Source organism: Coccidioides posadasii, chromosome 4 (genome assembly GCF_018416015.2).
Source record: "Coccidioides posadasii str. Silveira chromosome 4, complete sequence".
Lineage (NCBI taxonomy): Eukaryota > Fungi > Ascomycota > Eurotiomycetes > Onygenales > Onygenaceae > Coccidioides > Coccidioides posadasii.
In genome coordinates this window covers 395739-408757 of record NC_089410.1, presented here as the reverse complement: position 1 = coordinate 408757, position 13019 = coordinate 395739, and the positions used below count along the sequence as shown (strand labels likewise).

Genomic DNA, 13019 nt, shown 5'->3' with positions numbered 1-13019 from the left:
CCCAGAAAGGTGCACTGGTGGAGAATCTGAACTGTCTTGCGGATACAGTTCTAGCAGGCCACCACAACGCCTGCAGTACCGATTGGGAGCACTCTAGCGGGATAGAGGCTGTTCCCTTGGATGTGTGCTCAAAGCAGATTTGGGATGGATACGCGCGCGAAGAGAGATTTAAAATGTAACATAATAAATAATGGCCTGGCACCTTAGCTTTTCACCACACACCAGCTTCAGCAAAACAGTCAGATTCAAACCCTGTAATTTCCAAAATAATGGCAACATTTGAAACAAATTGCTTAAGGAATAGACATGCATAAATTCAGATGTTAGTGGTTGTCAACTGCAACTCAGCATATCGCAGTCTTGCTGTCACTCTGTTTTTGCTCAGTACTCCTTGTAGACCATGAAGTTCCAGAACCATTCTTGTCTCTGCAAAATTGCGGCAGAGAAACTAGGAGGGGAAAAACCAGGGCACTTTCTGTTTCTTGAAGCAATTGAAAATTCCATTTCTGCTAGTTCTATCATCCCTCCTTTTCACAGCTGGAGTATCTGGGCCAAACAATGATAGGAGATTGCAGGGCAACCATTTATCATTTCGAGCCAGTGATGCTTGGGGGACAGACATTCTTATTAAACAGAGAGCACCCTAGAATCTCCATGAGAGGACCACAGACAGAGACTGCCAGCTGGAGGAGTGATGCTAGCAAGCACTTGACTGCCCAAGCAGTCAGGATTGCTGATATTTCCATGAAACATATTGGCAATGTATTTTTCAACTGTGTTTGCCTATAGAGTTGGTGAGAGGTCCACAAGTTGCGCTGTGAACGAGAGCACAATGGGTAGCAAGGCAGCTAACTAGCAGTGTTCATGTTCGTCAAATCCCAAACTCATAACCAGCATGTCTCATGGACACTGCAGCTGGGTGAGGTGAGACAATAACTATCCCGCTAATTGTGCTACTGCAAGTCCTCATCAGCTCCAAAGAGAATTCATCCAAGCTATATGTAAGTATAGCCTAGATGCATAGACCAGGTCAGAGTACTATCCCCAATAATGGCAACTTACCATAGTTGCAAAAGAAAAGATGTTACAAGACTTTGAAGGGAGCCTCTGAATCACTGCAGCTAGCATTTCTTTAATACGCCTCCCTTTCAGGAGGAATCTGTATTTTCAAGATCAATGACCTGAATTCATCTTCCTGACCCTGGCGTCGCAAACAATAAGGTTAGCCCCCATACCGGAAAAATGAGATTTCTGGGCAACCTTCAGGAAACGTTTATCCGACAACCACCAGTTTCTCAACTGAGAACTGTAGATCTACAGTATAGCAACCATTTCTTCTCATATATGTATAAAGGGTCTGAAACATATAAAATTGGAATGTATCATGCACCAGCTGAGGTTTTTGATCAGGCTTCCTAACTAAATATGGTATAGCTTTGAAAATCTTTCAAGATCAAAGGGCTTTGTTTGTTCTTTCATGTTGATTTTTCCTTCCAAAATCAACCAACCTACCAATCAACCACCCTACCTAGCTGCTGAGATTTGCTAAGTTGATTACCTAGTTAGATTGATTATTGATGGATTTGCTGATGGTTTTGTTGATAGATTCATCCCTTCAATCTTCAGACCCTACACATTCGTTGAATCAATTCCTAGATTTCTAGGATCCTACATGCTCGTTGAATTGATTCCTAGACCCCTAGGAATCCTACAAGTTCATTGAATCGATTCCTAGATTCCTAGGATACTACATGCTCGTTGAATCAGTTCCTAGACCCCTAGGAATCCTACAAGTTTGTTGAATTGATTCCTAGATTCCTAGGATCCTACATGCTTGTTGAATCGATTCCTAAACCCCTAGGAATCCTACATGCTCGTTGAATTGATTCCTAGACCCCTAGGAATCCTACAAGTTCATTGAATCAATTCCTAGATTCCTAGGATACTACATGCTCGTTGAATTGATTCCTAGACCCCTAGGAATCCTACATGCTTGTTGAATTGATTCTTAGACCCCTAGGAATCCTACAAGTTCATTGAATCGATTCCTAGATTCCTAGGATACTACATGCTCGTTGAATCGATTCCTAGATCCCTAGGATCCTACATGCTTGTTGAATCAATTTCTAGATTCCTAGGATCCTACATGCTTGTTGAATCAGTTCCTAGACCCCTAGGATCCTACATGCTCGTTGAATCAGTTTCTAGACCCCTAGGAATCCTACAAGTTTGTTGAATTGATTCCTAGATTCCTAGGATCCTACATGCTTGTTGAATCAATTCCTAGACCCCTAGGAATCCTACAAGTTCATTGAATCAATTCCTAGATTCCTAGGATCCTACATGCTTGTTGAATCAGTTCCTAGACCCCTAGGAATCCTACATGCTTGTTGAATCAATTCCTAGACCCCTAGGAATCCTACAAGTTTGTTGAATCAATTCCTAGATTCCTAGGATCCTACATGCTTGTTAAATCATTTTTAGATCAATTTTTGTACATAGTGAATTTGCAAATAGTCATGTAATATACTCTGTAATCCACTCTGTAATCCACTCTAATCCACTTGTAATGGTTGATAAACCAAAAGTAGTGTGCGGAATGTTTCCAAGCTGGAAATGTAGATAAAAATATACTAAGGTTCTACGGTTTCCATGGATATATATTGATCCCAAAATCCACATATCAGAACTGGTGGATCTACGGTTTCCGAATCCCCCCAAAATCCGCTATGGCCGTAAGTAAGGATCACATGATTCACACAGATCATGGGAACCTCAGTGTTCAGTCTCCTAGTTAGAGGACCCCTACATTCTACGCATGACTCCCTCCCGTCAGTTGCGGGCATCGGACCTACTTAGCTCTTTTGTACCCAAAATCCTGGGAAAACCTACGTGACCTACGTCCGGTTCCCTAACAAACATTTGGTTTTTGTTTAGAAATAAGATTAGGGAGCTTAGATTTAAATGACTCTTATCTAGAGCTTGCCTGATAAACAAGTTTTGGAAGATATTCACTCATCAAGAAACAACAGAATATACTGTGTGATATGACCAAGAATTCAGAAATCAAGAAATCAGACTCAGAATTGACTATGACTGAAGGTACTACTGGATCTTATGCAACTATGTCACAGGGTGAGGACAAGAGCATTGTGGTTCATTTCCACATTCCTATGCCTTCTCCAGGCACAGCAAATGCGCCTTGGTTTGACAGTAGGGATGCTACCTTGTTCACTGAAAGATTTGAAGACCTTGAAAGGCTACAAAGAAGGTAATTGGGAGGTATTCTCCAAAGAGATTATTCATGAATTTCGCGATCAAGATATAACTTACAAGATTCACTGTTGGGATTATCTTTGAGTAATCACAAAGAAACTGTGTGCTTGGGATGGCAACATTCACACCTATGTCTGAGAATACACTACTATCACCAGTACTGTACAAGCTAATGGAAGACTGTTACAAATATAGACCTAGATCAACCAAGCATCAGACAACATTAGATGTTCAGAGGTATTCACATGGCCCCAACTCTGAATGTATAAGGATCACACAATTCACATGGATCATGGGAACCCCAGCATTCAGTCTCCTAGTTAGAGGACCCCTACATTCTATACATGACTTCCTTCTATCAGTTGCAGATATCATACATACTTAGCTCTTTTGTATCTCTAATTCTGGGAAAACCTACATAATCTATAACCAGTTCTTCTAATATTTTGAACACTCTGACATACAATTATCTAAGTTAATACAATGCTATCAAGATCTACAAGATAAACCACAACAACATTCTACATTACAGACCCAACAGAGATAGACACCAACATGAAGAAGATGAATATTAATAAAGATGCTGGTAGCAGTGGAGTTATTATCAGTAAGATACTAGCAGATAATATGAGCAATAAAAGTACATCTCTTAATACATTGAACAAAATCCAAAGAGAGAAGATTTTTGAAGAAAAGAAAACATACCTGCAAAAGAATCTAGCAGACATATATAAATAAAACAAGATACACAGACTGCAGAAGCAGATAGAATATAAACAGAGAATAGCAAACAACAATTTCTCTTTAGAGTTTCTCTTACACATATGACTAATAGAGAAGTCAGACAACTTTGATAATGTAAAGCTCCCAAAAGCATCTTACTATTATGGTAAATTACTTGGTAAGTGCAAATTATAATTAGCTTTAATAAGACAGCAGTTTCATCTGAGAAAATTATTACAAAAGGCACCAGATATTGAAGTGGGGTACAATGGGATGCCTTGTCAAGGTAGGCAAGTTGGTTGATATGGTGAGAGCACAAGAAAGGTGAAAAATCACAACATAGTAAGGGTATAGTTGAGTAGTAAGTGTAGAGATAGGTATGTTCTAACAGATATCTAAGCTCATAAGAAGTAATGGTACTAAAGAGTCCTGTACTAATACAGGCAGCTCTAATAAGAAACAGTAGCACATTTCATAAATTAGGCTGGTATTCGGGACCGGGACAGGATCCCATTTCCCATTGAACCTGGTCCCGGTCCCGAATTTAGAAACAGCCGGGATCCCAAATATGAAATCTCAGTCCCATGTCCCATCCCACTCAAGAGCTTGAGGTCCCGTTCCCATCCCTATCCCAGAAATTATTTCCCGGTCCCATCCTCAAATAGAAAATTATGTCCCACATCCCATCCCAGCAGAGATGGTAGACTCCCATTTCCCATCCCGGCCGGGTCCATAGTGGGACCGGGATGGGACCAGGATTCCCGGTCCCATCGTGTCAAATTCATAGGGAAGAGTCAAACTGATCAAATTTTGTGTGGACCGTTACCAAATTTCGTTACTTTTTTGATGAAGGCGGAACCCATAGAAAAATCAATTTGATTGTCAAAAGAAACAAAGTATTAAAACTAACTAATGGCCGAAGCCAGCAAACAAACAGGAACTGCCTAAATGGCAAGTTAATCATCATCGTCATCATCTTCATCATCATCATCGTCCTCCTCCTCCCCCTCCTCCTCCTCCTCCCACTCCTCCTCCTCCTCCTCCTCCTCCTCCTCCTCCTCCTCCTCCTGCTCCTCCAGAACCGGCTTTGTGAACCGGACAGGGGCTCTAATACCCGCCATTTGACGGGCGGAGACCCTGACGGCGCCGGGGGGAGGCAGGGAGGCGGTGGTGGGCGGGGCGGGGGCAGCACGCAGGCGGCGGGTGGTGGCGGCAGGGGCGGGGCGATCAGGCGCATCAATCGGGCCGAAATAGTTCGACCCGATTTTGGCACCGATGCCAAGAACGAGCTTCATATCGTCGGCGTTGACCGTAACGCGCTTACGGTGCGCCATTGCCATAACAGAGCCTATATTACTCAGTATAATTGTTGGTGCCATTGCTAAGGGTGACTTACACTCAAACAGAGCGCACAAGGTTGCTTCAGCCGCCTCCTGAAGTGACTCAATGGCAGTACGTTGCCAGCGATATTCATGTCCTTGGTGACAGGACAAAGTAATTTCCCGAACCAATCGCTGGAACGGGGCCACCGGCAAGATTAGCTCGGTAGAGCTCTGGAAGTGGCGGATTTCCTTGATGGCACCTATTTTCACCAATTAGCATCAAGACCGTTACCAAAAATCGTTACTTTTTGACATACGAGTGCCGGCCTTCCAATTTTGAACGGGGGGGCGGGGGCGGGGATTCTCCTGGTCAAAGTTGGCCAGGTCAACATCTTTATTGGCTTTACGCCAATTGCCCTTCTTCAGGGCCCATTCTTTCAATGCGGCCTTGTGCCGCTCCTCTCCAGCTGTGCGAAATGGACGTGCACGGGGAAAACTAACATCTTGTCAGTAAACAATGTGCGCCAGAGCAGTATTCTGCAAGCACTCACCTCTTAACGCGACCCATTTTGTCGCAGTATATGTTCGTTGTACGCGCGGACGTCGAAGCGCAGTAAATAAAAAGGTGGTTGGGGGGGGAAGGGGGGAATCGTCAACGTTAGCCCTGAAGAGAAAGAAGAAGAAGAGGAAGAGGAAGAGAAGAGAAGAGAGACTGACCTGATGTTATTATCCTGTAGCCAGCATAGCAACAATGTGTTGATCTTGCCCATAGCAACATGCCTGTAGAATGTAAACAATGTGTATAGTAACCATCCTACAGTACTTGGTCAATACACTCTATAATCCCATTATCCTGTAGCCAGCATAGCAACAACGCGTTGAGCTTGCCCATAGCAACGTGCCTGTAGAATGTAAACAATGAGTATAGTAACCATCCTATGCAAGTACTTGGTCAATATACTCTATAATCTCATTATCCTGTAGCCAGCAATTCAACTCATCGCATACGATCGTGAAGATGGGGCCAAAACAATATTCAATGAGAGAGAAGACCCGTGCGGCACGGGAGCACCGCCAGGCCTTGGAAGGCCATCAAAAAGACATATTCAAGGCAGGAGAGGCGGATCGCAAGGCACGCCATGACGTGCTGAAGAGGATCCGAGCAAAACATGAGTGGTATGCACCCTCAGTGGTTTGCGTTGAATCATATTGACATCCATTGCAGGCAGAATAGCAGCGAGGAGGATCGCAAGATGATTGAAGATAAAGCCATTGAAGAGTTGATGGCCAAGCGATTTGCCAAGGGCAAGTCAAAGGAGTACCATGAGCACCAGCTCATGGTCTCTCAGCAAAAGGAGAGGGAGGAAGAGAAGAAGCGTCGCCGAGAAGAGGCCACAGAGGCCGAGAATGAAGCTCGGCAGAAAAAGAAGGTAGGATCCAAAAGTAACGAAATTTGGTAACGGTCCTGACATATTTAGGCCAAAACAAGCCAGGCGCAGCATCCTATTGCTGCACGTAGGGAGGCCCGATTCTGCCAAATGATAGCCAGGCTTGAGGCCAAGGTCATGGCCCATGGTCATGATTGTCTTGCTGCGGTCGGTGTGTCGAGAGAGGGGGTTGAGGAGGAGATGAGGGGATTCCTGGGCCAATTACAGGGTCCGAGTGAAGACAACAACAGCCCACCTGCCCCAGAGGAGGTGGAGGAAGATGATTTTGAGGTTGTGGTGTCCTCTGATGAGGATGATGAGGAGGACAATGAGGCGGAGGATGATTGGATTATTGATGCCTAGGGGAGGAAGTTAGGTTTTTAGTTCTTTTTTCATATTAATTTGAGAATGGGGTGCCATTAAATTGGCAAAATGTTTTATTTTCCTGAAGAAGAATGTTCCATTTTGTAGAAGAAGAAGATTTTGTAGTTGGTTGCTGTACTTACAGAGTAAAATGAGGCTAACTACCTAGAGATTGTCAAATTTTGCGTGGGCTCTGACCACATTTTGTTACTTTTTTGACTAAGGCAGAACTTAGAGAAAAATCAATTTGATTGTGAAAAAAAAAAAAAAAGAAAGAAAAACCTAATGGCTGAAGCCAGCAAACAAGCAAAATCTACAGAGGTTCCTTCAGAATTGACCATAGTTCAACATGGAAAAAAACAATTTGTATTGTGGAAGGAGCTGCATCATAAGTTGTTTGTTACTTGGTGGTTGACTACTGAAGCTGCTCAGTTGGTTAATGATAAGAAGCGTGGTGACCCCAACTGGAAGGCAAAGCAACGCCATTCTGATTTTTGGTCAAAATTTGATCAGGTGGCAGAGCATTCTAAGGGCACTCCAGGGGTGATTTGCAAGCATTGCCAAACCTTTCTCAGCCATCCAAGCTTTTCTCGAAACGGTACAAGTGGTCTGAAGAAGCATTTAACGAGCAAAGATTGTACAAAAACTGGTGACGGACAGGGTAACACTCTGGTTAACATGATGGTAGGTCATGGATCCTAATTTCCCAAATGTAACGAATTTTAGTAACGGTCCTGGTGTCTTAGCAACAGTTTCCGAAGCGTCCTCGAACAGATTCAGATCTGCCTGTTCCTGAATGCAATCGAGACAATTTCCTCCGGCAGCTTGTGCAAACATTAATATCCTTGAATCTCTCATTTCGTGCTATTGAGAATCCAGCATTCCGCACATTAATAACCATGCTCAACCCTGCAATGGCTTTACAGATACCCACACGAGGAACATTATATCAGGTCATGAATGATATGTACAATCAGCTATTCCGAAATCTTCTCTTTGACCATGACCCAACAACCAAGGTATCTCTGGCAGTGGATAATTGGACAAGTCCCAATAACCTTGCCTTTATGGCAATTAATGGTTATTACATTACAAAGGATTGGGAGTACCGTGAGCATTTACTGGGTTTTGAAAGTTTAGAGGGTGCTCATACTGGCAAGAATATGGCAGAGATTCTCCAACAATCACTAGCAGCATGGAGGCTTGAGAGCAATCTTCTTGCAATTACAAGTGACAATGCATCAAACAATGGTACCATGCGAGCACATCTTACACATCAGTTGAGGCCAGCATTGCAGCAGTTGAACAAGACAACTGATTGGGATGCAGAGAGTGGGACAATACCCTGTCTTGCTCATGTGATTCAACTTGTGGTTCGAGAGCTGGTTTGCAATCTCAAGATTCAGCCAGACAATGATGCTCTACCCACTACCTTTGATGAGAGCTCAATTACTGATGACCTAGCATCAACAGACACATTTGCAAATACTCTTAGAAAGGTAACGAAATTTGGTAACGGTCTTGATATACTTGAGTTGATTTACTAATCTTTGCTTGACAATAGATTCGTCTTGTTGCCAATGCAACCAATGCCTCCCCCCAACTCGCTGCACGTTTCCGAGAATATCAACAAGAGAACCAGCGCAAGATGATCCAAGATGTTCGCACAAGATGGAATTCCACCTATGAGATGTGTGTTCGTGCCTTGTTGCTTCGACAAGCTGTGGACTTATGGATCCAGGACTCATCACCAAAATACCAAAGGCTTCGCTTATTGGACCATGACTGGAAGCAGCTAGAGTATATGGTTGGACTGTTGCAGCCATTCAGTCGATTTACCAAGGTACTGTCCAAAACAACAGGCCCAACAATTCATCTGGTATGGGCAACGTACAATCATCTTTTCCAGCATTTAGAAAGAGAGGAGGACAAGGCCCAACAGTTGACAACAAGAGAGAACATTCAAGAAGCTATCAAAGCTGCCAACTTGAAATTCCAGAAATACTATGGTGATACTGAGCATCCAAAGGGTGAGCTGCTAGCTGTAGCTGCTGCCCTCCATCCATCACGCCGCATGAGAGCATATGATTCAGAGGATTGGACCAGTGATGAGCGTGAAACATACCGACAATATATTTTGAGGTTTTACAAAAAGCATTATGAGAAATATGAACAGCCAAGAGAAGTAATACTTGATGTGAATGATGTATGTTTGTTATAAGTATTATTCTGATTTCTTCTCTGCTAACTTCTCTAGGATATTGAGCAAATGATTTTTGAGAGACCCCATCAAAGACGAGCAAATTTCCAAAATGAAATGGAGCGATATTTAAATGACGAGAATTTGACATCACCTCGAGCTCCAATTCTGGAACAGTGGAGGATGCTAGAGCCTGATTTTCCAACTGTTGCTCGGATGGCAAGGGACATTCTGGCTATACCTTTGACAGGGGTTGGGGTAGAACGGGTTTTCAATGTTGCTCGGGATACATGTCATTATCGACGATCGCGGCTCCATGCATCTACAATCAAGAAGATCATGCTGCTTAAACATGGAGATAAGGTGCATATGCTGGATGAAGCACTCATATCGCATGAGGAGTTGGCCAAGGAAGTCATCCAAGACAATCAAGATGATCAAGATACCCCAGAGATTGTACGGGAAGAGATTGCAAGCCTGCTAAATCCACTACTCAATCCAGATGAGGAACAGGAAATACGTCAACGTTATCAATAGATGATAGACTCAAGTAGCTAATAGCTTGCAATATGATCCAATTATGCAAAGAGCATTACCAAATTTCGGTACTTTTCCGAAGTTGAATAAATTGATAAAATTATGTTAGGACCGTTACCAAATTTCGTTACTTTTTGACAACACAAATGGACCGGGGTTCCCGGTCCCATCCTACACTTTACTGGTCCCGTCCCATATACAATATTGAAATCCCGGTCCTATCCCATTTTGTCATGTCAGGTCCCGGGCCCGTCCTACTAGCTAGATTTTGATCCCGGTCCCAATGCCATCCCAATCCCAATTCCCACGGAACTGTCCCAATATGCTGTTAAACAACCCGGTCCCATCCCATTAAGCTGAGCTTCAACCTGATCCCGTCCTCGGGACGGGAATTGGGACGGGAATCTGGGACCGGGACGGGAAATCCCGGAACCGGATACCACTCTACATGTACATCTCTCAGAATGAGACTCTGCAAATAGAGCTGATTAGATGTTATCATGACCTACCCTTTACAGAGTGTTTTGCTACAGCAAGAATGTATAAGCTTATAGCTCACAAATACTTTTGGCCAAGAATGAGAGAACTGGTAAAGAAGTGTTGCAAAGTCTGTAGAGTTTACCAGAGCTCAAGAAGAGTTTACAGAAAGTCTCAAGAAGAACTATCACTCTTACCAATCTCAAATTACTCTTGGGAATTCATTAGCATGAATGTTATTACAGATCTCCCCACAAGCCTGAATTTTGAAAAGGTGCAGTTTGACTGTATCTTGATTGTAGTGGACCAGTTCACAAAGATGACTCACTTTATCCCTACAACAAAGAAGCTGACATTAGAGAAATTGGCCCATCTCTTTATTCATGAGATAGTGAGATTGCACAGATTACCTGCGAGCAATGTCTGTCCACTGAGAAAGCTACTCCAACAATTCCATAGTAGGAACCTGGACAAGCCTGGTTTGTGAAAGAGATGGATGGAGGTAGTGAAACTAGAAAATGAGTTAGAGAGAGAAAAAGCATAGTTAAACTGAACTAAATTCAATTGATTTCAAAACAAAAGAAGAAAAAACTAAACTAAGACTATATAATTAGAGCCTCCAGCTCCTCTCATGAAGATCTGTAACAACTACCTATAATCTTACTGCTGGAAAGAGCAAGCAAGATGCTTATAGTATAGACAGTTGTTACATTTTTAACTCAAGCCTACAGAGATGCACTCTGTAAAGACTATATTATTATAGTCTTGCTGAGCTCTCTTGCAGACAGAGTACTTCTATCTAGATAGTAACTGGGCCCTAGCTTAAGTCATGAGAATTCTCTTACAGAGCTGAGTATGCACAGTCAACTAGTTTGAATTATCCAAACCAGCAATAAGTACAGATTTTTGAATAGACTTACAACACCATGCTCTTTTGCAGACAGACAAAGCTTGTACCTCTGTGTAGAGAGAGAGACCTGAGAGAATTACTGAATTAGCCCATGATACACCAGTAAAAGTAGCAGCTGATAGCATTTGAGTAAAGATGCTCTAAGACCATTATTGTTGATCTTGTGGGGAGGGTGCTGGATGATCCCAAGCACTCTGTAAAACCATAATACTTACAAATTCTGCTGGTGCAGGGGGAATAACAACAACAATCTAAAGAAGATTAGCCACAAACTAAAATATGATAGAGAATACTCATATTTCTAGCCAGAGCTGAAGCAACAACTGTAAGAGAGACAGACAGAGCAGTAGAACTCTAACTTCATCAGCACATGAATCAATATCAGCTTGTGAGAAGCACTTACAGCTTGAGCTGGCACAGAGAGAGTGGTGACAACTAGTGAAGAAGAAGAAGAGAGAATAATAATGCTCTAGAACTATCAGTAACAAATACTTCCCAAACTTCTTGTGACTACTTACTGAAGACTCAATCTCATCTGTGAAAGAAGAGATGGTGGTTCTCCTGAGAAAGAAAAGCAGAGATGAGTTACAAGAGAGAGAAGAAGGAGACTGCACACCAGCAGCAACTGCTAGCAAGCATCAGTCTCTCTGTGAACCAAATCCCAGGTGAAGCAGTACTTGAAGGGTTCACTTACCTTGGTAATAGTCATATAGGCTAGAGAAGAAAGAGAAGAAAAGAAGAAAAAGAGAAAGCAAGAGAAAGCTCTCTCTTAAGCTAGTATTCATTATCTAATAGTGACACAGGGCTAGTGAGAACAATAGAGACTTTCTACACATTGTTGTGTTATTGGGTTCTGTTGTGTTATTAAAGTTGTGTTGATATCACATCTCTAATGAGGCTGTACTCTTTTCCTTATGAGGAAATTTTTATTTTTCCCAAGAGGTTTTTTATTTTTCTACTCATGAAGGTTTTTAATGAGACAGCCATCTTGAGAAATCAAGACTTACAAGAGGGGGAAATCTGTAAGAATTTGCTACAAATCTCTTACACAGACAAACAGCACCTGCAAGAGCCAGAGAGCTCAGCTTGCAAGCTGCTGGAAGTTGCATATGTTCTTACAAGATACTAAGTTACATGCTCACAAGCACATATAAAAGATCATTACTGCACAAATCTCTTGCTGAGAGCCAGTGGCAATCTTGTTTACAAGTTATATATAGTTGCCAGAATACAGATCTTTTACCTTGCATACTCTTTTCTGTGTATATTTCTTCTAGAGATTCATTGTCACACTGATCCACATGTATGATCCTTACAACAGTACAAACTAAGATTAATAAATAAAGAAATTCAGATAAATTGTTTTTAATAGATTTGATTTCTGATACAAGATTCACAGTCTTGACTTTATAATATAAGATAGAATAACAATGTTTTGAAGAAGATTCTTTAAGAACAAAAGTTGCTTAATAATAATAATATTTTGCAGCTCTAGAGTTAAGTCTATAAAACTCTTGTACAAGTATACTCATATATTTTATATTATAAGAGTAGTATGAGTCAGCAGCATTAAAAGTATAATATTCTTTACAAAGATATAAAAGTCTATAAATAATATTAACAATAGACTCTAGAATCTATAGCTATATTAGAATAACAAGAAAGAATAAATAAAGATGCACTTATAATATAATAAGTATGAGTTTAATGCTCTAAATAATAAATAGAGAATTTCTTCTTAATATTCTATATACAAAGTTCTTTCTTGTCTAGATAATCTGTAA

At 41.8% G+C, this 13019-nt stretch overlaps 1 protein-coding gene across 1 annotated transcript; it reads left to right on the top strand.

Moving 5' to 3' along the window:
• Positions 1-8010: 8010 nt before the first annotated feature.
• D8B26_007053 (uncharacterized protein) lies at positions 8011-9848 on the top strand (the record flags this gene model as incomplete). Its single annotated transcript, XM_066125400.1, has 3 exons — positions 8011-8610; positions 8676-9317; positions 9369-9848. 3 exons carry the CDS (start codon positions 8011-8013, stop codon positions 9846-9848), a joined length of 1722 nt encoding a protein of 573 aa, XP_065981482.1.
• Positions 9849-13019: the final 3171 nt, after the last annotated feature.